Source organism: Cavia porcellus, unplaced genomic scaffold, assembly GCF_034190915.1.
Source record: "Cavia porcellus strain 051 isolate PalLab524CR breed Dunkin Hartley unplaced genomic scaffold, mCavPor4.1 scaffold_21, whole genome shotgun sequence".
NCBI classification, from domain to species: Eukaryota; Metazoa; Chordata; class Mammalia; order Rodentia; family Caviidae; genus Cavia; species Cavia porcellus.
The window spans coordinates 57,824,119-57,852,053 of record NW_026947504.1 but is presented as its reverse complement, the minus strand read 5'-3'; the positions used below and the strand labels follow the sequence as shown (position 1 = coordinate 57,852,053).

Below are 27,935 nucleotides of genomic sequence, written 5' to 3'. Positions count from 1 at the left end.
TATTTCTTTCATAAAGAAGATAAGAGTCTCAGTAACATAGGTGAATTTTTTTTTGTGTGTATGTTATAATGTGTTGAACAAAAGGGAAATTTTTGGAATTTTTTCTTGTCTTTGATCTCATTACATTTCCATTATTTGGTTATTTAGCCATTTTCTAAAGGCTATGAGCCCAAATAAACAATGTTTTCATATTTCATGCAGTATATACTTAAAATTGATTTTAAATATAGTTCATAGTAATATATAGTTAATGTAGAACTAATGCATAATTTTCAATATAGAAAATATTTTTAAGTAGAAAAATCAAAGAAATACAATATTAAATGATTTTTTAATTGATTTATTATGGTATCCTGAAAATTCTGGTAACAGTCAAGTAATGCTGAGTTTACACATCAATTCTACTGCTTATTTAGATGTGATTTATAGGAAGGATTTCCTTTTTTACTGTGTAGAAATCTACAGTATTACTTTTTATTGGAGTACGGAAGAAGAGTTAGCATAAAAATACATTTGTTGCCTTTAAGGAAGAAAATAATTGTGACTTTCATCTTTTGTATGCTACTAACTAAAATAAGCAAACTGACTGCATTAAGAACCTTAAAGCAAGTGCAGTGAAAACTTCAAGCTGTTATAGCACAAAAATGGCTTCAAAGATGCTGAATTGACTTCAAAGAAACCCTTATTTGCATTTAAATACAGTGGTTGCAACCTTGAAGTTACTAAATCCTAAATATTTTTGTAAAAAAAGAACCATTTCTGTACCTGTAGAACAAGAGCAAAACATTGCAACTGTAGCTCACAACTATTTCCAAATAACATTACAGATTTATTTATATAGCAAACATAAAACTTTCCCAGGTTAAGCAATAAATCTAAACATTATATTGCATTATCGAGCAGATTTCACAAGGAATGGAAAGAAAGTAATCATCTCTTAAAAAAATTAGGGATCCTTTTCAAAAGAAGGAAACTAGCGAGACTAAATCATTGTCACAGGTCTTAGAAAACAAGTCTGCATTTCCATAAGAGAAAAATCAGTCCAATCTTAGCCACTCACCAGTCATTGCTTCCTGTCCTGTCACTGGTTTAGGCCACACTGTCCTTGCGTAAGCCCAGAAGCTTTTACTACATCTGACAGACACTTGCGCTTATATGTAGTCAGCCAAAGCCACGTGGTACAGGGACTCCAACCACTCCACTTTGGGTCTTGGTTAATGCACATGAAATCAAAGAGAACCTCACTTTCCCGTTTTCTTTTGTTTTAAATGACTCTGTTTGAATAATATTAGCAGTTGGTCACTTCTCTTCCTGAATAAATAGTTAATGTGAAGAGCAATGCTTCCATCATTACTTAGGAGCCAAATGGATGCTTTATTGCTTCAGAATGTTTTTCTAGGACAGCTCATCAAATGTAGCATAATATACTCCTGGCCCCAGCGGTTGGTGCAGCATTCCAGAAATCTCCTGAATCACTGTTATCTGAGTAAGTATAGCCACTAGTGTTTGTTTGTTTTTTGCTATCCTATATGATGTAACTATAAGGATTCCTTCTCTTTTATTAGGGTTTTATCATAAGAACAACATTTTGAGACAAACTAAGCTTACTATTCCATTCTTTGATTTTTTCTTTGTTAAACTTTAAGTAGGGCATGATGACTGATGGTTTTAACCACCTTTAATGCCTTTAAACTGAAAGTCTTTAACTGTCAGTGTGAATTCAGCAAAAAAGGGAGAACAAAATAGGTTCTAGTTTTTAAGAGTTTTTCAAACTATCCAAATGACTCAATTCAAAAGAGTTCCAGTATGTATAACTCAGTTATGTAAATAACTTATGATGATGAAAGTACACATATACATTTACAACGCTTCATTTTTCATAAAAATTTGTCTTAAAATACACAGTAATAAGTAAAGACCAACAATGTATCTTCACTCAAAAGTAAAGCTTTTCTGAGGCAAAAAGAAATGCTAACTGTTTTGACGTATAGGCTTTGTGATTAATTATAATTAAGACTGTGATTATAAAATTACATTATAAGGAGTCAGAATGAAAACTAAATCCTTCACAATCATATAATGCAAAGATGTCTGGCTCTGTGGCGACATTACCAAAATACCTCCACAAGCGGCCCACAGTTGTCTGGGCTGCTTCACAACACGCCCAGATCTCTCAGCAAACCTACACATCGACCAGATTGGCTCTTTTGCGTTAGGCTGGCCTGCAGTGGGCCTGCCATGCTCAGCCTGCCACACTCTCAACCTCCTCCCTACCACCTGGGCAGTCACAGGTGCTGACCAGTGTTAGCCCGAGCTAACCAACCATGCCACTAGAGCTCCTCGTTGCTAACAGACTCTGGTTATTCCCTAAACTGAACTCCATTACACAACATAAGTTTATCAAATTTTTATTCAGACAGTGCTGGAGGAAGAGAAATTCGGCCAATTAGTTGAAAATATATCTGAGTCAGCCTCTTTATTATGACCGAGTAGGCCAGGGGAAAAGGCCATAACCCAGCCCCTTCCCCATAGTGGGGGAGCATACTATAACCCAGGAGAGTATGAATGCATTAGGGACCAAATCTGGGAGGTTTCTGGAACCAGAAGGCTTTGTTACGCTTTATCTCAGTTACTTTTCTCTTGCTGCTAAGACAAAATACCTAACAATCAAAATGAAAGGAGAAGTTTATTTAGCTCACAGTCTGTGGAGGTTTCAGTCCATAATCAGCTGACTCTATGGCAGGGTGGCATGGCAGAGGGGCAACTGCTCATGGCGGCAGAAGATAGTAAAAGCAACAAGAGCAAAAAGGAAGGAGCACAGAGAGAAGACTCTTTCTGTGCTTTATATTGTATGTAGGCTCCCCACTGAGGCTGGGAGCAGCACTAACACCCATCATCCCAGCACTGGACCAAGAATCAATCATAAATTCTAGAAGCCTGCCCCCATGACTGTATGAGACTAAGGGGGGCATCCAGACACAAACTATAACACTCTCATCAATTTCCACTCCACTCTTACTGTCTCTTCCTATTACCCTAAAATTCCTCAACGGCTTTTTTCAGGCATATCTGAACTTACTTCATTAATTAATTTTTTTGAATTATGATCTCCCCTGAGATCTTGGAACATACGTATCTGTCCATTCATTCAGGCATTTACTGAGCATTCCCTGAATTCCAGAGCCAGGAAAAAACCACGTGGGCTCTACCTTAAGAGTCTCTAAAGGATGTAAGAAGAACATAAAAGACAAATTTGTCTGGAAAACTGGCATACAAGACTAGGGAGCAAAAGAGGGACGTCTAAATCACTTTAGTTTACAGTGCTTCACACAATGTACAAACTCCCTATTAATGGAAATATTGTTCCACTTTGAGACTCACCAGTTTATAAGGATTGGTCAAATGATATGATTATGTATATATAAGAATCAAGAATTTCTGAACCTGGTCAAATATACAAATGCTATCAAACATAAAATGGAACCTGGTACTAAATATACAGAATTCTACAGAATAGTAATTTTTAATTAAAACTATAAAAATGTACACAGTGCCAAAAGGAAAAAAAAATAAAGATATACTGTTAAGGGATTACAGATCCTTTTAACTAATTTTTTGATTTGCTTCTATTTTCTAAAGCAAATATACAGTATTTCTGTAATAAAGACATTATTTAATTTTTGCTGACAGAATTTAGAATTTAAAATTTTGTCTTGTTCCTAAGCAGTACGATCACCTGGAGGACTGACTGTCTGACTGGCTGATATAAGGTAGTGGGGACTGAATCCAGGACTTTCCAGATGCTAGGCACCCCAGTGCGTAATTATGTCCCTAGCCTTCACTTGGAAGATTTTTAAAAATCTGAATGTCCAAACATGCAGCTGATTCCCCAAGCACAGCCAAGTTTGAGATTCAGAGTCTAAAGATATTTACCACAATGTTAGATCTTAAAAAAAAAAAGGCAAGAAAGAAAAGAAGCTTATGAAGAGAAGTGAATTAAAGGGCTCTGTTAGTCTTCAAATACCTATTATAAAGGCAGAGTTATTCAGGGCATAACTCTGTAGCCACACTGAGCTAGTCTGGATCCCATCAGTACCCTGGCTTGCCTATCTGGCTGTGGACATGTTCCCAGGCTCTCTAAGCCTCAGTTTCTCCTCTGGTATGTGGGATAAAGAATGCGGTAGTTACAATGTTAGTCAAAGCTCAATAAATGTAAGCAAAACACTTTTTTATTAGCAGTGACAGAAAGAGCATATGTATTTACAAATTTTTTTTCTTCATGTGCATATTTTTGGTTTCAGTGTGGCCCAACATAAAAGTCAAATGAGCCTAAGTCAGAAACCAACAAAATAGTCACTGACCAGCAGATCAGCAACAGAGGAATAATGGTAATGACATACTGATCTCCTTAGATGATATAAGGAAAAGATCAACCAATGAATTTAGAAAAAATTGACATCCCCTATTGCATGCGTTTATATTTACCATAACAGGAGAACCAAATGTAAAAAAGGGCTTGCAAAACTTAAGAGCATCAAAGTCCTTCTATAGCTCTGAAAGAACTCAGTGTGTCATCTCCAGTGGGTTGCATACCTATTCAAGGCAGATGGCTACTTATTTTAAATAAGGTTTTGGTTCTGCAGTGAAGCAAATTCTATAACCTGCTCTGGTCATTTTAAATGGCCAACAACTTTTTATGTTAGAAAATTATTATTTCTAGCTAAAGTACTTTCTAACAAACTGATTTCATCTGCCCTACTGTAGGACTCACTGTATTTTTAGTGATTAATACAAAATTGCCCTTATTGGAAAGCACAAGTAGAAAATTCAATTGTGCTTTAGCAATTTTTATTGTATGTATTTACTACCGCTTAGGAATATAATTTTACTTTAGTTACAGTCTAATCATATATAATTATGTGCCTTTTAAACACCAGCTTTGGAATTGCTGAAGCTGCCAACCGCTCAGTCCTAATATACTTCTTCCATCCTCCCTAAGAAAATCTATATGCAACTCTTTAATTATGTATGTTGCTTTTTCATTCTTTTTTATAGAAGGAAATAATTCACCTTGACAACATAAATGTGCCTAACTGCAATGTGATCATGCATCTGAAGTGACTCTATTGGGAGAAAAGAAACTCATATTTCCCACTGTAAGCTGGGTCCCTCTACCATTCAGCTCAGGTCTGCAACAGCATGTGTGCACCTGAATCAAGATAGACCCAACCAAACTCTGAAATGTACCTGTAGAACCAAAGTCCTGGTTTGGTGGTGGTGGTGGTGTGGAGAGATGAAGACAGTGGCAGATGTAATGTTAAACTTATTATAGCAAAGTTACACAGGTGACTTGGATTCATTTCTGTTTTCAAGGGAAATGTCCAACTTTCTTATTAGTAAAGGCAGAATCTGATTTAACCTATGTCCAAAGAAAAAGTACTCTTAAGTACTTTTCAGCACCCTATTGATCCAAACGCCTAGTGTTCTCATCCATCTGCAATAGAATTCCTTTGTGTAGGGCCAGTCTGAAATAGCCGTCCATCTATTGCACCCCAAGTAATATAGTAGAATTCACAAAATTAAGACCATCAACAGTGTTTTTTTTTTTTTTTTTTTAAAAAGGCTTAAAATCTATCATATTTAGAGAGGTACAAGCACAAGCACCTTAAATTGACTTTCTTCAGTATCCACATAGTACATTTATATTACCTAGTGGTCCCTAGGAACCTTTAAGTATGCAGACCAACATCAGCTCTTCCAGTTCATTTGACTTCTAGGGATAGTATTTCCTTACTTTATTATGCTGTTGCCTCAAGCCCCATTTATTTTCTAAGATGATAATTATTTACCTAGAAGTCAATTTTTCTAAGGTATTAACAGATAATAAAGGTCTCATGCATATTTCTTCCAAGGTTACTTGAATTTTAATAGAAGAAATTATATTATATCATATGACCTATATAATGGAAGAAGTACTATGTCATAATAAATGCCATTTTGGCACTATGATCAAAGACAATGCCACAGATATTTTCAACAGACAGTATAATTTAAGTGAAGAATAGAATTTCGGCTTAAGAAAGGATTTCATCACAAGACTTCACAATACAAGTGTACTACCACTCATGTTTATTTTATAGATGTGAATACTGTACTATGTGATGTACACTAACTGCTCAAGAAGTAGTTTCTAAAAGTTGTCAGACACAAATTTCACGATGAGGTAAAGTAACTTAGAAAGATATAACAGATGAATGATACAACTGAGGTTGACTGGTAACCCATACAACTACAACAACTTCGTTTTTAATCTATAGGTGAAATTTATAAAGAAATTCTGCTATGCCTCTTACTAAGTAAACAGGAAACTAAATTACACTGCTTGGTAGTTGAACTAAGGTTTCCCCCACTCCCTTTCACAATGACTAAAATTCAATTCAGATGCCAGCACAGAGCCATGCTTAGATCTGTACATCAACAAACCTACTCCTGAGAGTCAAAGGAGATCTTTGAAAGTCAGACCCTTGGTTTGGGCTGACCATCCTTTCACCAATCAGTCTCCATAGCTGAGTAACAATTCTGATCCTGGGGGAGAGGGCATTGCTGTCACTAAGTGTAGGAGTTTCAAATTTCAAAATATCTCCACAGGCACTCAAAATGGAATGAAGCTTTGTCATAAACATGAGGACAGCTACACCAATCCTGTTATTTACCCAAAAAGAAGTTAAGCATCTTCTAGAGGCAGTATTTGTTTTAAAAATCAGACTACAAGTCACGTAATTATCTATATAGATTGACAAAAGATAACTGAAAATTCTGCGCTATAGACATGAAACACTACTCACTTGTGACAGGGTTCTACAAATAACTCTGAGTCCTGAAAATAATGTCTGGCAGAAAATTTTTGTTAAGTACATAATACAACACAATTATTCAATGAATAATTGAGACATCAATGAAATCACAGAGGGAGGGAAGACCTCTGAAAAACAGAACATTTTTGCTAAGAGTATGGCTTTCTCTAAAGGAATACTTGACTACAGACTTAAGGTAAAAAAGCAGTATCAACTGGTTGTTCCATTATCTCTGGAAATTAAGTATGAATTAACTTAATCACAATATATTGATGAGAAAAATGAACTGTCCACAATTCGATAATACATCCCTTATGTAAATGAAACTAACTTACACTAAGGAGAAACTCAATTTACTACACAATACTGAACTGCAAAACAGTGCCTCCTTTAGCTGATTCTTCTCTTTCACAGTTTCTGTGCTTCAGAAAAAAGGTGGAAAAGAATAAAGAATTAAAATCTGGCAACTATATATTTTTAGAGATGAATACAAAGAATGCAGACAGAAGTGCTGTGCTGTGAAAATTCTGCTTTACTAAAATAAGGAAAAGATAAAAACATGAAGCAGGTGGTACAAAAATCTAGACAATACTAGGAGCTGTGGGGAAGTGGGGTATATTCCATGGTTATTCTGAGACTATGTATATTTGAAATTTGTCACAACTATTTAAAAGGGGGGGAAATGACCTATGTATTTGAAAATCCCTACCATTGTTAATTTCCTATTATCTTGTTTTAAACTTCTGTATCATTCTATTTACTGTTTTTCTCCTTTAAAATAAAAAGTAAAAATAAAAAAAGACTTCTGACCACCGATTGACAAGATGGAATGCACTAAGCTAGAGAGAGCTATCAAATCTTATTGTCAAAGTCTCTGAGCCTCAAATCTGCTTAATATCACTTTCATTCATAAAAGTTCCTTCTCCACTAAGGAGCTACACTTTCATTATAATGTGCCCTTCCAAGTTAATCTGACTTCCTTCTACAATGTTCTCATTGTCTTAATGTATGAAGTACAAATTCTGATATATGTTTCCCCAACAAAAAAGTGACACAGGTTTCATTGTGCTCACTATAAATATTCTCCCTGTATACATGGTATTTTTGCATAAGTACCGTATGCCAACCAGTGCGCCACTGGAGCCCTGATACACAGTATTTCTATGGGACCACAAATGCTAAAAAGCAAATTTTTCTTTAAATGTAAACATTCAAATATATAACAAAAATAGATTCTCTTGAAAAGAATTTAATAAAGATATGCGAGGTGGCAGAATTCAACATTTTCAAATCAACAACTGAAATCAACATTGTATAATTTACATCTGCAAAAGAAAGCAGTCTGTTTACCACTTTTCTGGGGCTATTAAGAATTGAAAGCTGTGTTTTAAACTCACGGACCTAACTGCTCATTCCCAGAAGCCTCTGGTGAAGCAGAGGGTCAAAAATAAAAAGACACTTGTAACGATGGCGGCCAAGACAGTCTTTCTGCAGGGTGTGCGTCCCTGGCCTGTCTTCCCTAGGAAAAGGGCATGGAGAGGCCTCTCTGAATCCACCAAGAAAGGTCTGAAGTGTTACTCATTGGGATATCCTTTATATATAAGTTATTATATGTGTGTTGTTGCATAAACCTCGTCTATATGATTACATCACTTATGTATGTAAATGTGTAATAAGCCATTGTTTCTGGAGACTAATAAAGTTTGAGTCAAATCAGTGTTAACTCTCTTAAATTCACACAAATTATATTTATTAATCTTTAGTCAATTCCCATTAGTTTATTGTTACTGTAACAAATTATCCTAATTTTAATGGCTTAAGACAATACAACTGTATATAACATTTTCTCCCTTCCCCGATAACCTTACCTAACTCTCTCCTTTCATTCTCTATCACAACACACGATTCTTAATCTTTGAAGCATTTCCCCCCAATTACACACTAACATCTAACATGTTTCTACTGCTGCTTACTTCATGTCTCTTTCATAACTGTAGTGTAAAAGCGAAATACAACCACAGAACAAAGTATGTTAATGTAAATGATGGGCAGAGATGGCGAGTTAGAGAAGTTATCACATTTTTAAAGAAGAAATATGCTGAAGGCTACCTTTTGTGACAGTTTAAAACTGACATTCTCCACTTGAATCCATCATTTCATCCATTAGAAAGTGGAAAAAGTGCTTATTTTTGGCCACACAATCACTGCAGCCCACGGGACACAGAAATGAAACTCAAGTCTGTTCAACTGAGGAACACCCGTACAATGGGAAGCAGAGACAAACAAACCTAGCTTCTGTCATCTTCCAAACCACTTGGCACAGCTTCCAGCTTCTAAAATCCTTTCCAGATCTGAACCTGATCCATGTTGTCACTGTTCAGGGCACCAAGAGGACACAGTGAAAGGGCAACTTACAAAGACCAAAGAAAGAAGCGGTGCTTTGCGTGAGAAGAGGGGACGCAGCCAAGGAAGGAAGGAAGGATAAGAGAGTTCAGTGTCATGTGTGTATCTACGGGAGGGAAGCCAACGAGGAGCAAAGAGAAGGTGTGGGCACTGCAAAGTAAGGGACACACAAAACAGAAGACAGCACTGAACAAGAGTTAAATATCAGAAATAGAGTGATGAGACCACAAAGGTAGAAAATCAAAATAAAGTTGGAGAGGAGTAATTATGGAAAAGTTTAACCATGCAAAAGGGTATGGATTTGCTCGAAAAGGGCCTGGAGCACTGTTATTAAAGAGCTTTAAGCACAATGGAAAAAAGAGACAAAAACTAGCCCTTCGCAAAACAGTAGTACAAGACAGGTTGATGGCTGGAATAAGAGGAGGAGACTTTTTTTGTTGTTATTTCTGGTACTGCAAATTGAATGCAAGGCTTTTGTGCTGTGCTATATCCTCAGTCCTTTAAAAAAATAATTTTTTGAAACATTTTGAGTTAGGGTTTCACAAAATTGCTAAGCTGTCAATTCTCATGCCTCAGCCTCCCAGAGTGCTAGGATTACAGGCACACCTGGCTGACGGGCAGAATCATTAAACTTCACAAGGAATGAGAGGATATGAGTTAGGGTACAGAGAGGAGGCTGCTGCATGTGGGAGCACTCTATGACCTGAGCAGATGACAGAGGTGAAAAGCACAGCTTCTTGGGAGACAGAAGTGACGGAACTGAGTGACCAGCTGGTTGTGAGGAATCTGGATGACTCTAGTATTCACATTTGAAATTAAAATAATTTTGCAAGTCCAAATACTGTGAGTTATCATTTTCAGGGTACTTGAATACGCCACTTACATAATCTCGTTTTGTCCACACAAATTAAAAAATATGGCACAGAAAAGTGTATAACTGGTTCAGGGTCACACTACACAGTTAAGATTTAGAATTAAATTTTTAATGTCTTTTTAGCCATCTACTACAGAACAAAGGAATGGCCAAGAAGTTACTGACATCATCCTGGAAGGATGGGCAGAAAAGGCTACATGTGCTGTGCACTTCTTTTTCCTTAAAGGTAATACTCAGGGATGCTGCACAGTTGCATCTTCACATCATAGATAGTTGTGTTATTCCTTAAAGGTAAGCAAAAAAAAAAGACAATATAAAAGTGTTGTTGAATGTTATGGCTGATATATACATACCCCTCCCAACTCCCAAGCCTCATGTGCTCACAGGTGGGGCATTGGAGGGTGATTGGATCATGAGGGTGTGATACCCAATGGATTAGTCCACTGATGCAATTACAGCTGACTGTGATTTGGGAAGTAAAGCCTGGTTGTAAGAGGTGGATCACTGTGGCCATGGCCTGCAAAAGGCTATCTCTTTCCTTCCTGCCTTGCACCCTTTCTCCCTGCTTCCCACTGCCACCTCCTGAGCTGTGTCTCCTTTGCAATACCCCTATGCCACGCTGCCTTGCCTTGGAGCTAGCAAACTATGGGCTGAAACCTCCACAAACTGTGAACCAAAATAAACCTTTTTCTTGTAGGTGTTGGGTATTTTGTCCAAGCAAAGAAAAGGTAACTAAGATGGTAAATAATAATAATAATAATAATAATAATAATAGTAATTTTACTAAAATAGGACTCTAGCACTTTCCGAGAATAAAATATTTACAAATACATAATATCACATGCAATACTGTATTTGAAATATTACACTGAACAAGAGAAACTGTGTTTTTTGGTATTAATCGTAACAGAAAGCATCACGGTGATTTCAGAAATTATTTATGCAAGCTGTCACATACACTCCCATTGTAAATCAGTGGTTTCAGTTAATGGACACATTAAAAGTTTCACCATTTGTTTAGTATTTTCAGACTGTTCCAGATATTGGAACAATGCATTAGTCTCATTCCCTTGGCACAAGCTCTTTGGTTTGTAACAGTAAATGGCTTTGTCCAGGACATGTATGAAATAGAGAATCTCAAAACAAAATAATTATCTTGTTTTGTATTGTCATCACAAAATGAAAATACTTTTAAAACCTAAATTTTCCATTACTCCATAATCAAACTTACGGCATGGAGAAGAATTTGAAATACTAGAAACTCTGAAAGAGCCATGAAAACAATACTAAAAAATATTTAAATCCATTTTAATAGTGTTAAAAGCATCTCCCCTCATCACCTGCTAACCATCCCCAGGAGCTCTTTACCGTTATCTCAAATTCACAAGGTTCAGAAATGAAGTCCTCTTTTCAGCTGCCATGCCCTGCAAACCTTTTAGTCCCACATTTGCTCCCCATAATTAAAAATACGTCATAAATGGCTAAAATCTCCACCCTCTACACAACTCTACAGTAAATTCACAACTCTACATTTTCTTCTTCCATTTGTCGCCTCTTTGTTCATGGTTTTCTAGATTGTTTGTTTGTTCATTTGTCTGTTTTGAGACAAGGTCCTGCTATACAGAGTGAACTAGCCTTGAACTTACAGCCTTCAGCATTCCAAATGCTGGGATTGCAGGCATGTGCCACCAGCAGCACACACAGCCCTCTGGGCTTTGTGCACAAGGCCTGTCATTCACTCCTTCCCTTTTCTTTGACTGGTACCCTCACCTTATTTCCCTGGACACTGCAGTATTGTTCAACCTGGTCCCCAGGCCCAAATCTCCTATGTAATGATTTTAAACCTTTTTAACATAATACACATTTGTGATTTGAAATGTATTGAGACACCAAATGAAAATATTTTTAAAACCTCAATTTCTTCTAAGCCCGCCCTCAGCTACCAACTGCCCTCCTTGAAGGCAAATACTTCTCAGCTTCCTCTGTAACCTTCCAGAAACAGTCTACCCATAAACAATAACTATGTGTGCTCTCATTTAAATGTACAAAAATGTGGCTGTAAAACAAACACTTGCAGAGTAACAATTTATAAATTCAACCACCCCATATCTGCCCCTAGCAACTGAATAAAATTTGGGAATTCACTATGTACTGCCCAGTTACATGCAGAGCTGAGTCACTGTTTTTAATGACTTCACCGCATTACATTGTGTGCAACGTTTTACAATTGGTTCCAGTTAGTTTAATTTGCACACTGGGGTTGTTTGCCATCATTTGCTACAGTACTCCATTGTGAAATCAGTGTCTTTGTACATATGGCTTCCAGTAGATGTAACTAGGTCATTTTATCACTTCTCATTCTAGATACTAGGGACAGTGAAGGCTTTGACATTCTGAGACCTGCAGAGTTTTCTTTACAGTGTACCCTGTAAAGTGTGTATTTTGCTCCCATTGTGCTAACCAGCCGGTTAAAACCTGTTAGAAGTTCTTCTGCATTTTGAAGATATGACAGTAATATTAGTGCTGTTAGAGAGCCATGTTTCTCCCCATACCAAAAGGAATGTACACTAAAACATTTTCATATGATGAACACTTTACCTAGATAAAAATAATTCTTATAAAGGTCCCAAAGAGAGAATAATCTGCTTTGCTGAGAGCTTTTTTTTAAGCACTGCAGTACTAACAAAACAGCTGCCCAAATAACACTGTTGAGCAACGAGGTAAAGTCATTAATTTTTTTTTTATTGAAGGTATACTGCCAAAGAAAATGGCCAAGATTTGAACACCAATCAGATCACAGAGGCCAAACACTCAGCCTATTGTTTTTATACACATGTGACCTGCAGTACCTGTGTCATTGTGACTGTTCACAATGAACATGTTAGTGGCAGGCCTCTGTGGATTCTGGTTACTCCTCAGTAGCTACCACGGTCAGACATTCATATCAGTATGTGCTGAATAACTACAAAGCAGTAATGAACCGAGTAAAAGTGCCCAATTAACAGAGACAAGAAGCCCTACTAAGTCATCCCTATGGACTATGTCACCACTGGGCAACGCCTGGTGCTAGATCAAGCCAGGACACCCCTCAATTATACTGAGCCTTATCAAGTCCTGATGTCCAGGGACGGGTTTATTAAGTAACCACATCTTCTACTTAGCTCTCTTCAATAGCTTCTTGTACTCATCTGCTTTTCCCCAAGACACAAAGACTAACTCTTCTGTGAGTTCCATACACATACGGGCAACTTACTGGAAGCTTCTGACAATATTCCACAATGGCTTGTTGACCCTTCACTCTAACCCTGATCAGCTAACACAATCTTAGGTCCAAGCCTGTCCAAAAGCCGTTAGCTCTGAACCAGCAAGTCTCAACCTACGAAATCAGCAAGACTAAAAACTAAAAATTCCCAACTTGTTAAACAGCACTCAATTTATCTGTTGTTAACAGGAAGATCTTTCTTCTGACCTCACTTGTTTATTACAGACTGGCTTATAATCTGTCTCCAATAAACACAAACCCACTTTGGCCTTCATTTATTTGGTCATGGCCAAGTTTAAAGTAGGTTCAGAAACCACAAAAATGGGAAGGTGGAAACTACTGAACTGAAGTCTCTTTCTGTTAGACACTAAACTTAGTGACTTTCTTGTCAGGATTTTAAAATTCTAACCTGATATAAAAATTCAAATATCCCATCTTGTCCAATAAATATAGACCAATGACACATAAGAATCAGCACTGTGCATCCCTAACCACTCTCCTGGTACACTATTGAACACAAACTTTACTCTTGTTTGTGGGTAATGAGGGTTCACCAAGAATAGCCAGACTGGGCAAATCCTATTCAAAAAGGTAGGCCTTTACCTAATTGCTCTGACTGATCCTTAGTCATAGGAGCTAGAGAATCCTAGTATACTATACATTCTCATGAAAAGAACTCAGTTTAAATCTTAATTATACTGCTTGATAACTATATAAATGTACATGAATCAAGTTCTCTGAATGTCACTTTATCTCTGCCCAGTTTATAGTGCTTTATTTTTAAATTTTTGCCAGTAATATTGCCAGTTTATTTTCTCATCTTAAACTCCTATTCCAGGAATTGGTATATAGTACATTTTGTACAGAATCTGAGGCTTCAGTCTATACCACAAATGGGAATCAGAAGTCAGAGTTAAGCTAAATGGATGTGGAGACTTCAACTAAACATGTCAGCCCTAAAAAGGCCACAATGATGTTCAAGCAAATTCTGCAATTCTCCTTCAAAAAGTGCATCAGAGGGTGAATCAGGCTGGCAAAGTGTGAATAAACCTTTTGTAGTCTGCATAGCTCAAAAGCCTCTGCACGGCTGGAGAGCTGGTGGGACTGAGAGTGCTGGTTCAAAATCTGGGCCCCCTCACCAGTCATCATGTGTCATCTTTCAGGGCAGGAGACAGATTCTAGAAGTCTAGCACTATACAGCCACTAGTGCTGACTACTGGACCATGATGACAGTTGAAAGCATCAGCGCAGGATCATCCACTAGCAATAAAAGGCCTTGTATGTGGAGTATATACGTGAAATGTGTATCAGGTTTATAACTAGTCTCAGGACAAGGAGGCTCTGTGGCATGTGGCCATTAACTGAAAGTTACAATGTTTCAGAAAGGTCAGTCTCCCAAGATTCAAGGTTAAAACTGAACAAATGTTTCATCTGGGCCGTCTTTACTAGCCATGTACAACCTGTGTAAGGCTAAAGATTTCCTGGGGAACCAGCTTCATGACATCAGCATTCCAGGATCAGCATCACCATCCATGGATGGTCTATGTGGCTGTCACTCAGAAATGCTGGCATGGGGCATGCTGGTGAAGAGCAGACCGAGCTGTCCCACAATCTGCCTTTGGAGTTGGGGAGGGTCTGGGCCTCAAGCTCTACGAGGCTGGGTAATCCTCTCTCTTTCCTACAACCTAGGCCCCTGTGATGGTAGTTTCTAGTCCCAGTTCAGAGGGAGAAGAAATCACCCTTTTGTGTGTGTATCCTAAGAATCCTATTCCCAAAGCTGTACACTTTTAAGGACAGGCCCCTGTCCCTGAAGGTACCATACTCGTAAATTTGTTTAAATCCAATCTAATTTTTTAAAACATGCTACTCAATAGCCAATTCTTCTGTTATTCAAAGTCAGTTCCAGAATCTAGCACAGTGTCTGAAGCATAGATCCCAATAAATACTGCCAAATGAGTTCTAACAGCAACCCCCAAAGTAATGGAGGATAGGGTAGGAGGGGCTGCTGTGTACAGCCTAGAGAAAAAGTGCTAGAGACAGCAAGTCAGAGATTACTGATCAGAAGTATCACCTTATTCCTAAATCATGGGCCATTAGCAAAACCAGACAAGGCAAAAGGTGTAACTCACCATAATGCTCTGTCTGGGCCTCCAGGCAACCAGGTCTTTAGCTGAGAAGCACCCTCCCCCAACCTACTGATAGAATCTATTCAGACCACAACAGACTTTAATGAAGTTTATCTATGTGCTAGGATTTATTTCCATGATCTGATTTTTGCAAGCAAACCTGAAGTTCTCGGAGTTCCAGAGCTGGCAGCATCGTCAAGGCATGCTCACATGGTCTTGCCTAACTTTAGAAAGTCCACGTGAAAGGCTTATGTTTGGATACTGGTAAAGGTGGGGACTTTGAAAAGTCTATTTCAAAGACTTACTGAAGATGGAGACAAAGGATCTTCTGTTACATCTTATCTCCACCCAACATTTTAGTCTGCTAAAAAAGGACCAATGATACCTTACTTCCTAAGTCTTTGATCTATAAAATCCCATAATAACTTTAAGGGATAATTTTCTGGGTCATAGTCTTGAAAAAGATGCTCTATCACTAGATGAAGAACTATGATGCATCCACAGAGACCATGACAAAACACCTCATTCCTTAGACATAGATAAAAGGATATAATTTTCAAACATATAAACTATCAACTTTTATAGTACAAAGCCATCAAAGATGTATATAAATCAGTTTTTAAAACCAAAAGAACTTCTTATATTTTACCTGACTTAGATATAAAAATGTGAGGTTTGCTATCAGGTATCTCATAATTACACAGGCAAAGTCAAGATCACTGCAATGACTCATGAGAAACAACAGCCATGTTTCTAAGACTGTTGTAAAAATAGTCTGAGTCCTTATATAAAGATTTCACAAGGATGCAGGCATTTATAGGTATATTACATAACATAAAGCATCATGGAGAAAAATTAGGAAACTGCTCCAAGCTAAAACATAAAATGATACTATCTGTCTAAAGAAAAACTAGGATTTACAAATATTATTCATTAAACAAAATAACTTCTTTCATCCATTCAGCAAATACATCTTGGCTTTCTTCTTTGTGCCAAGCACTGTGTTAGCCTTCAGATACCAGGGAAGACACAGTCTTTGCATCTCCAAGGAAATCTCAGTCTCTCGCTGGCCTCCTACTTCTCCTGCACCCTTGTACCAGGTCAAGCACTCTCTAACAGCGCTCCTAAAGGTTGGTTGTTTCACTCGCGCTAAATGGTACAGTGACACAGTGAAGTCTAGCTTACTGCCCAGCCATCTCTAAATCCATTCCTTCTTCCCACCCCAACAAACACCAAGAGCCACAAATTTGGTGCTAGTTTTGTACAACTATTAGCCATCTGACCTTGAGAAAGTCATTTCAGCATCGAACCTGCTCTGACAACTCTCTTCTCTATGCCCCTTTAGCACACAGGGAAGATGACTAAAGATTTCTAATAATGGGCACAGTCGTTACCTCACAAAGGGACCTGTTCTATCAGATGACTCAAGTTAGAAAATTCTTTTTTATGTCGAGCTGAAATTGTCACTCTGTGAGTTAATTAGAGCACAGGTATTTGTTCTGTGCATTGTAATAACACAATTTATCTACTGCTTCTCAGACCTAGTAATTTCCTAAATATTAAAAAAAAGTCACATTTCCCCAAATCTACAAAGGAAATGTTAATCACCCTATGATTTCCAGATAATAATCAATATTATTTTTATAATATTGATTACCTTCCTTCTCCCGTGAGCTCTTTAGCCAGCATTTCTTTTTAAGACAAGGTGTCCAGAATATAATGTAACATTCTAGATTGTTGTCTGCCTAGCAAATGATTATTATATGTCTGGCAGTGTAGCCTACAAAGCTGGACAATGAATTCTGCTCATTGAATTCGAGCAGGAAAAAAAAAAATGAACAGGGAATAACCAACCAGAGAAATACCATAAGAACCACACTCATTAAAAACTCCAGAATAAAGAGGCAAGGTAGCAAAGTGGTCAAGAGTACTGATCAAGGCCAAATGCTCTAGACGAGTTTTGATTCTAGTTATTCCATATATTAGATGTTGGTCTGCCTCACATACCCCATCAATAAACTGGGGATTATAATAGTTCTTATGGGGTTGATATAGAGAATTAGATAAGTTAGGCATAGAGCATTTAGAACAGAAACATAGATCCAACAAACATCAAATAAGGTCAGCAGCATTTATCTAAGTGATTATTCAAGGGATGACCTAAATCCCTTTTGAAAAACATGCATTCACAAATGATATGAAAAAGAAAACAGCTTCTAGTTATTTCCTTTGGAACTAAATACTGAAATATTAATGGATAAAAACAAACTAACACATTCTTAAGTTCAAAGGATGTAATAGTCCTGTTCAGAGAGATGAACTGAATTATGTCAGCTGAGAGGAAGCTAACAGGAAAACTGAGTAAACAAAAACCATTTTTAAAAAAATATGCTCTTGAGGACAGTTTTCCCTCCCATTAAAACCCAGCCTACTTATTTCAGTAATACTATACATGTATAGTTTCTTGTATTTTATGTGCCATAAGAGCATACTCTTTTTTATTGATTTAATTGTATGTTTAAGCCCTCATACAGAGTCATAATCAAATGCTAATCAACTTTGCAGCACTCATTTAAATCTAAAAGTAAGTGTGCTCACACAATGCCTGAACTTACCCAGCAAGTAACCCAGGTAGCCCTTGAAGACCACGCTCTAAAATGCTAAGGGTGGCTATATTAGCCAACTAAGTGACTATTTCTTCTAGTTAAGCAAACAAATATGCACACAACAGAAAGTATACATTACTGTCCCTACAAACTTTCATAAGCAGTTTTAACACTGTGAATACAATAATTTCTTTAAAATGATGGCTCAATTATTTAAAGTTTAGCTTACTCTTCATTAAAACTTAAAGAAAATAGCTATTTGAACAGTACATTTTGAAAGCCAACCTCTTGTGATTGCGAAGACTTTCATATCATTTAAAAAGCTCTTCTTTAGCAAGTAATATTTACCTATATGGTACAATTATCTTTATTCATTATCTATAGTTGTTTATCCCAATAATACCTATACTTATTAATATAAAAGTATAACTGAATCTTAACTATACCTCTGAAAGACAGAAAGGATAGAATGTGTTTCAAGATGATGTTCATTCACATATCCTTTCAAAATTCCCAATCTTTTAGGAATTGGGAATTGAGAAGGAAACAAAAGGGTGAAACACTCTGGATAATAACAGGCACTAAACACTTAATAAACTGCATATGCTTATCACTGTTAGGTATTTAAGTGTGCTATCAAATTAATTTGATTTTCACAGACCTATGGGGCAAACGGCATTGCCATCCTCAGTACAGGTGAAGAAAGTAAGATTTAGAAAGGTTAACTAACTGCCCAAGGTCACATGACTATCTGTGGCCAGGCCAGGATCCAAACCCAGACTTTTTGATTGCTTAAACTAAGCTTATCTTCTACAATTTGGTACGTTTTTAAAACATGAGGATATGAACAGCAAGAAAGACACAAACACAGCACTGGATATAGGAAGAAAGAAGAATGGAGGAAAAACTCCCTAAATGCAGAGGCTACCGTGATAGGAAAGAGCCTTGGGCAAGACTCGAGGAGGTCTGGAAGCTCTTTCCCGGGTGGCACCAACAGGAAATCAATTGTTTCCAGCCACAAATGGAACACACTCAGACACAACACAGGGTTATGTTAATGATAAACATGTTAAAGTGAAAATGAAATGCCAACACCATACAAATATATCAATAAAGTTTTAAAAGAATCTTGAAACAAATCACAAAAAATAACATTATAGATTCTACAACCATAGAGATCATCATGGTAGAACTTAAACAGCCAGTATGATAATGAACCATCAACCTACATTCTTAAACAGTGACAATAAGGCTACAATGTATGATCACATCACTGCCAACTAAAGTTGCAAATGCTTTCAGAGTTTGTAGGGTTTGCTGTTGTTGCATAATGTAGAAGATACTTATAAAAACACAAAATCATACTGTGGGAAAAGTAGCCCAATTGAAGGCCATTAAAAGTCAGTTCTGTGAGCCACATGTAGTGATACATGCTTATTATCACAGCACTCTGGGAGGCTGAATCAGGAGGATCACAAATTTGAATCCAGCTCAGACAACTTAGCAAGATCCTATCTCAAAAAAATTCAAACACAGGGCTAGAGATGTAGCTCAGAGTGAAAGTCCCGGGAGCAATCACCTGATGCTGATTGTTGGTGTGCTGTGCTGATGATGGGAGTGTTTCTGTATGTGTGCAAATGTGGATTTTAATTTACTACATTTAAAAATGTAGACAAAAGGATCCTAGCTATGCTATGTGACTAACAGAAACTGTAAGACAAATAGGATTTGTTTTAAGCTAATTCAATTGTGGTAATTCGCTACAGAGCAATAAGAAACTCATAAAATACCTACGGTGACTTGGACAAGTGAAAAAAAAAAGGACTAACTCCAAGAGTGAAGAGGAAGGTTGTACAAGAAAGGAAAAGTAAGTGTAGTGTTTGCAGGTTTTAAACCAGCCCACACAGCTTCTGACACTGCTGTCTAGGGAGTCTATGTTCTCTCTACCTCCGGCTGGACCAGCCCGGTCATTTGCTCTTGCCTAATGATGCAGAAGTGACTCTGAGTAGTGTCTGGATGAGGTCAGCTGCTGCCCTTCTTTGGGGGACACTCACTATGGAATCCATTTCACCAGAGAAATCTGCATTGGGTTTTCAGGCAAAGCACAAATTTTCCATTTGCCGTTTATAGATTTTTCCATGTGCTAGTGCTTTTTGTCAGTATACCACCCTTACCGACTTAAAGGAGAAGACGCAGGGTTATAATGAAGCAGGATTTAGCCATTTCTGGATTCTCCAGCCACAACACCATCACGCTACACCATTAACCTCTGACATGAACTAGCTAAAATAGCAGTGTCAATAGCAACCACTATAATCTTGGGAGGCAGCATATTTAAAAATTTAAATATAGAGACGACTGTCAATTGCCAGTTGAAAGCGTGTCTTTTGCTCCACTTTATACCCCAGAAAGTTCTGCCAGTTTCATATGCTGTAAAATGCTAAAGCAGCTGCCTAAGTTTCTGATCCTTACATTTCTAGCCCAGCAAACTTCAGAAGTAATGTTTGCTTAAAAAGCTTTTGAAAATATTTCAACACAGTCTTCTCATGCCTGCAATGAACTTTCATCTTAGTAATTAAAATCTAGAAATATGGATCAGGCACTGTGAGGTAAAAAGACAGCACAGACTCCCTATCCTCAAATGCACTTACCTAGCATAAGCACAACAGCGTAAATCCTATCAGAAAGACAAAACAGGGCGCACTAATGGGGAGCAAGACACAGCAGAAGAAAGGATTTGAACAACCTCTGCTAGCCCAGGCTTTTCAGTTCCTTTGGCCTCTGTCTGCTGCAAACCCTAGACCTTACCTTAACCTTAAATTACTCTATTCTTCAAATCTTATCTTTTAGGATGCTTTTCTCAGATTAACTCTAGTTCTTAATTAGGAAGAACTTGTGTTCCTTCCTCCACCAGCCTCTACCAAAGTCTCACTTTCCAGGGGAACAAACTGACCAACTCCTTCTGGCCCCCTCTACCCCATCTTCCCTTGGGCGGAGGAGGAATAAGCAACATCTTGACCTCAGGCCTCCAATCATTTATCAGAAGCTCCATATTGAGGGGTCAGTGGGTTCTGCTCAACTGTCTCTGACTCCTTGTTTTATTCTCAAAAACTGGGCTGGAGAGGAGAAGATGAATGAGTTGATCCCTCAAATATCCGTCAGTCCAAATCAGGAGATGAGAAGCTTTTTGTCCCAAACGTGCTATAAACCATTAATTCTGGATCTGTTCACTCGTTTGTTCTCTACTCACATTTAAAGAATATTCTGTAAGCACAGAAACTGAGGGCATTATTAAAAGTGCTATCCAATCTTTGGTAGGCAATATTGATACCCAGGATTTTCTGCAGGTCCCAGTTCATTTCCAATACTTTCTCCAGAAGTTATTTCAAATCCTCCTGAACTTTCACCTGTAAAGAAAACTTTGTCTTCAATTTCACTGAGAAAATGGTAGTACAAGGGTTTAACATATATCAATTCCCGGCTTTACCTGCTCCTATACCTTCTGTGTACCCAGTTTTTGTGTGTGTGTGGGTGGGTAGGGGGTGACTGTTCTAAGGATTGAACTCTGAGTTCCAGCTCTTTTTAAATCTTGAGATACAGTTCACTAACCTGCTAAATTTCCCAGATTGGGCTTGAACTTCAGAGCTTCCTGCCTCAGCCTCCCAGAGTGCTGGGATTGCAAGAGTTTAACACCTAGATACTTAAGCATCAATCACGCTCCATCAATTATTACTTCTCTCCTGAGTCTTCAGTTCTTGGTTCTAGAAGTTCCTTCCTTTCTTCACACTTACAACCCATTTTTTAAAACAAAACAAATGAACAATGATAAGCCACTCAAACATTTTCAGCTGTACCTGTTCTCTTTTGTAATAGCCAGGCTTTATAGCAAAGCTAGTTCTGTGTGCCTTCACTTGGCATTCACAGTGCAGTCAAATACATGCTGCCCCTCCCTGAAACTACTCACATCAGTGTGGCCAAACAAGCTCCAAGTTCATACAGTCAACAAGCATGGCTCCAGCTCTTCCTCGACTTGACTTCTCTACGGCATAAAATGTTCAACAAATTCCATCTTTAAACTCTCCCTCTATTGGGTTTTTACGACTTTATTGCCTTGCAATTCTTCTTCTTTACTCAAGAATATTTTCACTCACTCTTTACTGGTCAAACCTTACATTTTAACATTTTCCCAGGATTCTATTCTTGGCTTTCCTCTTCTCAAACTAAACTCTCCCTGGGGAAGAGGGAGAGGAATATTTACACTATGAATTATCCCACATGCCCATAAATCAATAAGACTAAATCTGAATGAATTCGCCTCTTTCTCCCTCCTTCCCCTCCCAGAGCTCACCTGCACCAGGCACTCCCCGGATTCCTTTACCTGCCTGTCTCCCAGCTCTGGCTGGCAGTTGCGGAAAACAGCCACAGCATATTAGTGTCAGTAGTGGTGGCTTCCTGCAGTGGGGACTGGGCATGTAGATGGGCATGACAAGAGCAACACATCTCCTCTAAGATGTATAACAAGAGCGGTGAATCTTAGCGCGTCTAAGGAACATGCAGCCATATAAAGTATCCCACGTGAGCTCCACTGAGCTACCTTGTGAAGATCTAGAGGTAAATTTTATATCTTATCTGTAAACACTACATGTATGCATCTCTGAATTTGTGCTTAGCACAAATGCCTAACACATAGTAGGAACTCAGTTCATATTTTGTGAATGAACAAAGTAGAAGAATAGAGTATCTGTAATAAATTTTGAAGACGTGGTAAGATTTTTAGCAATTACAGATCTGGGAGAATTCATTCAAGTAAGAGGGAACAGCAAAGGATTGCAGGCAGACAGAAGAATGAAACAAGTAGGATACATACAAAGAGAAACAGGTAATTATCAATAACACTAGAATGCTGAGGCATGATCTTGTATGACTTTATGGCTGAACTCAGAGGGAACTGACTGGGTCCCTCCTCTCCCCCACTCTGGTACTGGAGATTGAACCCAGCACCCTAGCACTGAGCTATATTCCCTGGGAACCCTTGTCCTATCTTTCTCCCTCCTCCGCTCCTCCCAATCCTCCTCACCCACCTTTTCTTCCTCTCTCTCTTTTTTGAAACAGCATCTCACTAAGTCACTAAATTGCCCAGGTTGGGCTCAAACTTGTGATTCTCCCAGAAAGCTTGTGTTTCAGGCATTTGCTCCCATGTCCAGCTAAGCTAGGTGTTTTAAACAATGAATCTGTAACTGGACAGAAGAAATTGAAAGAGGACACTTCTTAAATAGCTTTCAAATAAATCACCTATGTGAGAGGAAACCAAGGCCTGAACTATTCACTATTATCAACTGCCTGCACAATAGCAACTAGAACAAAAAAAGAATGAGAAAGTGTTGTTTTTGAGATTGTTGATAAATGCTAAATTTTTGCATATTCAAGAGCAATTCAGGTAACTGAAGTATTTAAAGGAAGTGAAAATTTTTAAAGCACCAAAATTAAAAAGTCCAAAAAGGAAAAGATATGTTTAAAAAATTATACATGAGCCTTAATTTACGGAGTCAATAGATCATGAATGGTATTGGGTATTAGAGTACATCATAAAAGTACAGATTATATTGTGTTACTAAAAGCTCAATACACCTAAGTTGGCATGCAGTTGATAATTGGATAAGGCATCTGAACATGTTTAGGAAAAGCCATTATGAAATTCCTGATAGAAATTTAACAGAAGGTAACCATACCGTGAAGCTATTGTTGGCATTTTTTGTGCTTGCTTCAGCAACACTGGCATCTGAGAGGTCAACTTCATCAAATATCAGAGACTGTTAATGAAAAGAACATAAACACATTAGATGAATACCTGGATCTATACACGTCAACCTGTTTTTATTATCAGGTCATAACCATGAAAACTACATCAAGTATTATTAGAAACAGAAAATAAAGAAACTATTAAGTTAGTCATGTTTTGCAATTTCTTTTTAGAATAGATAAGCAAACCCATACAGCACAATTCATGAATATAAAACTGAAAGATATTTTGAAGAACCCCAAAGCACTGTTTGGAGCAATGCTGTGTGCTTTCGGGAAGCACAACAGGGATCACGCATATGGAACTTACGAACAGTGCCATGTCTACATGATCACATGAACGCACGAAAATTTGTAACAACCCTGCCAAGAAGTAGAGGCTACCCTACTGCTCCCAGGTGGGGACTGAGAACTAACCCTTGCTCAGATCACAGTCAGCTACCAAACATCTTCCTTTCCTCACCTATAACCAGGTGTTTAAATGAGATTATGAATGTGCTATACAAATAGAAAATTTAAATCAAACATGTGAGTAGTAAAATCCCCATAGAACTGAACAACAGGGAAAAAAAAGTCAGCCGTAAGGAAATTCTAGCAAATAAATGTATTCTTCCCACTTTAGTTTGTTCACCCTTATCTAAGGCTGACACAACAATGCTCCTCTAGGACTTCAGAAAATGGTTTCCCCTTTTTCTAATGGGGAAACATATATCCCACTTCCTGTCCAAATCTCCAGAGGACTACAGTAGTCTACTTAAATTCAACCAATCAGGCACTGACTTGTCCTCTAACCGGAATGAATTCACAGTCAAGCACAGGAGATGAACAAACAAAAACCAAATGTAACAGAACACAGGCTATTAAAAGTAGAAGAGAAAAAAACACAAAGAAATGCTGTAGAGGGTTATTAATGGTTTTTCCAGTAAAAACAAACTCCTTCTCTTATGAATAACAGAATTTAGAAGGAGACTGTAAAGAACATGGGGTTTCATCAAGTGGAGACAGAGAAAAAGTCTTTCTGCAGATGGGAAACATGGGCCAAAGATGAAGGCTGTCAAGCACTCAGTGATTCTAGAGATAAACATGAAAGACACGATAGAGTCAGGTCGGGGTTGACCTTGAACATCTTGACCTTGGTTATTATTTCTACATAAATACTTCATTATTACTTCTATTGCAGCTGCATAAACTAAGAATTAAGTTTGCTTTTATTTCCCTGTTTATGACTCTACTACTTATGTCAGGAATATAAATTTTAAAAAATGGAATGATTCAACAGGCATAGTAATAAATATTTTTGAGGTAATCCTAAAATATCAGTTTTAATGGGCATTCATCATAAATTTTTCTCCCAAAGGTACATTGTTATTTTATTAAAATGTAACATAAAAATTAAAATTATTTTAAGTGTTGATTTTTATTTCATTATGATGTTTATTCTTAATTGCTAGCATACCATCTGTGTTATGTCAGATACTATGGAGGTCTCTGATGTACATTATTGCCTTTAAGCTTCCTCTCAACAACACATCCACTCAATGAAGTTTGCTAAATTTGAACAGGAACCCTCATCTGGATTCTAAGTATAAGTTGTTTGCAATTATTTCTCTCGGTCTACCTCTGGCTCTCTCTCTCTGGCTTTATCTTTCATACACACACACACACACACACACACACACACACACACACACACACACACACACATATACCTTCAGGAAAAAAAATTAAGATAAAAAGTATCCGAGATCCCAAAATTTGAGTTTATTATATTTAATAAGGTTATATTTGATGTGTTATTTTAGTTAAGCAGGAAGAAAACTGTAGTACAACCTTCCTGTAAGTTTAGTCTTAAAGACCTGTTATGGGACTAACTCAAAAAGCCCTCTTGGGGAGGGGTCCAAGATGGATCATAATTACATGGTACCCATTTAGGAGCATTAATGGTATGGTGAGACTCCAAGACACCTTATACAATCACAATTTAAAAACCATGCACAATCTCAAGCACTTAAAATTCTTTTGAATTACCTTTGAGTCCTTTGCGTAATAAAGTGTTCGGCCTCGAAGTTTAAAGTATCGTTTTTTCCACCTCTGGAAAGAACTGGTTTGCTTTAGTAGCTGTCCTTCTTTAATACTGGTCTGGGGAGAAGCAAAAATACAATGGCATGATTAGAATGATATCTAAAACCAGAATCAATGTCACACAGTCATTAATGTTTTGAATAACATTTCTTATGTTTTAAAAATTACAAGATAGAATATTTTAATTTCGTTATCATGCAATCTAGGGAGCACACGTATAAAGCCCATAGAGCAAAAATGAACTGACAGGTTTTCTGCCTTCAAAGAAGTCGCAAAAGGCATGAAAGACACTTGCAAACCAACCAACATTTGCAATGCGGTGCGACGTGCACAGAGTCTTGTAGGCAGTAATCACAGCACAGGTGGATAACATGCTGATTATGAAACCAGACAGTACCCTTGTGCTCAATTCCTAGCAATACCACAGAGAGCTGGACGATTTAGACAAGTTACTACACTTCTTCATGTCTTCCTTTGTTCATCTGTAAAATAGATAGTGAGCAGGGCAAACCTTCTAGGGCTGCACTGAGGAATAACTAACATGTAAAGAACACACTGCGTAGCATGTAATAAGTGTTCCTTTAATGTTGGTAATTACAACAAATGCGGGTACAAAACATCTCCATATTTTTTCCTATCCTGATCTTATTACCCATCTCCACAAGTGTCTATCTTCTAATACGTAACACCGTTTACTTATTTATTATGCTTATTGTACTACTCCTATTAGACTATAAAGGCCCTGAGTTTATTATATCTAATAAAGTTAAATTTATTGTTTTGTTTTAATTGGGAAGAAAAGGAAAAGGGGAAGAGGGAAGGGAGCAAACCACAGTGGAGCGTTGCTGTCAGAGTGTTTTTAGGGGGCAGGCCGTAAGATCTGCTCAAACAGACCCCACCATGTGGGGGCCAAAACACATACACCGAATTCAACAAGTAATGATGATACGGTGAGCCTGTAAGATAAAAACGGCTGAGAGAAACAAAGTTTTAACTCATAGCACTGAACTGCACACTGATATAACTTCAGAGCCAAGAATACTGTTCAGCATACATGATAACTAGGTCTGTATGAATAAATAACAAGTGCTGAGATTAGACTGTCTGTTAGACCCCAGAGTTAATTTGCAACTTTCACATTGTATTGTCTCATTATCAATAAGACATAAAATATTCAGCAAAGTTTGTTTTCTTCAGGAAGGTATTTAAGTTATATTAATGTTTACTTTCAATTTCAATAAGAGATATCCTCTAGAGCTTGCTCTATGAGTATCGTCCTGGATTGTGAGATCATTGAAATTTAATAGTAATAAAATACTTTTTAAAACTTCAGTACCAAAGAGCTCATTTAGAATCGGACACACAGTCCTCTAGCCAACTCTGTCACATACTAGAGTATGAACTCGGCCCATTACTCCAACTCTCTATGCCCCAGTTTCCTCTTCAAAAAATAGGAAGAACAATGCTAATTCTGCAGGCTTGCTGCAGCTAATTTCATGATAAGATAATGCCTGCAGAGCACTTAGTACACTGTCTGGGTTACAGAAAACATTCAATAAGTGGTAGAAAGTGTTATGGTTATGATATCATTATGCTATTAAGTTCAGGGAGCATTTTCCAGGCATTGAATTATAAGAGCTTCTTGGGAAAAGTAAATAAGCATTCGCAGGCCACTGTCAGGGCAAGTAACAGCTGGAGTGGACGGAGAGTATCAAAAGATGAGGTTATGAGAGATGAAAGCCAGGACACATTGGCCATGACAGGGAGTCTGCTTTTTATTCAAAGTGCAAAAAGTTAGTAAAATGCTTGGGGCAAGAGAGTCATTGGGGAAATAGGTTCAAAAGGAGGTAGAGAAAGGGGGGTTGCTGCAGGGGTCCAGGGAGGGACAAGCCCTCCAACGCAGGAGTTCTGGGGAGGGACAAACACTCC

General features: G+C 37.7%; 1 protein-coding gene across 10 annotated transcripts in view; it reads right to left on the bottom strand.

Moving 5' to 3' along the window:
- Positions 1–27,935, bottom strand: part of Dgkh (diacylglycerol kinase eta) — a 173,880-nt gene that overhangs the window by 75,403 nt on the left and 70,542 nt on the right. For 9 of the 10 annotated variants that reach the window (XR_010041809.1, XM_063232725.1, XM_063232723.1 and 6 more), the window contains 2 exons: positions 25,953–26,063; positions 23,855–23,935 (listed from right to left, as the gene is read on the bottom strand). Coding sequence is in view for 8 of the 10 variants with exons in the window: in XM_063232725.1 (XP_063088795.1) it covers positions 23,855–23,935; positions 25,953–26,063 (192 nt within the window). In the remaining 2 variants the exon portion in view is untranslated. Of the gene's footprint in view, positions 1–1,060; positions 16,789–23,854; positions 23,936–25,952; positions 26,064–27,935 lie in introns of those variants that run through there. The other variant, XM_063232728.1, reaches the window with a different exon arrangement.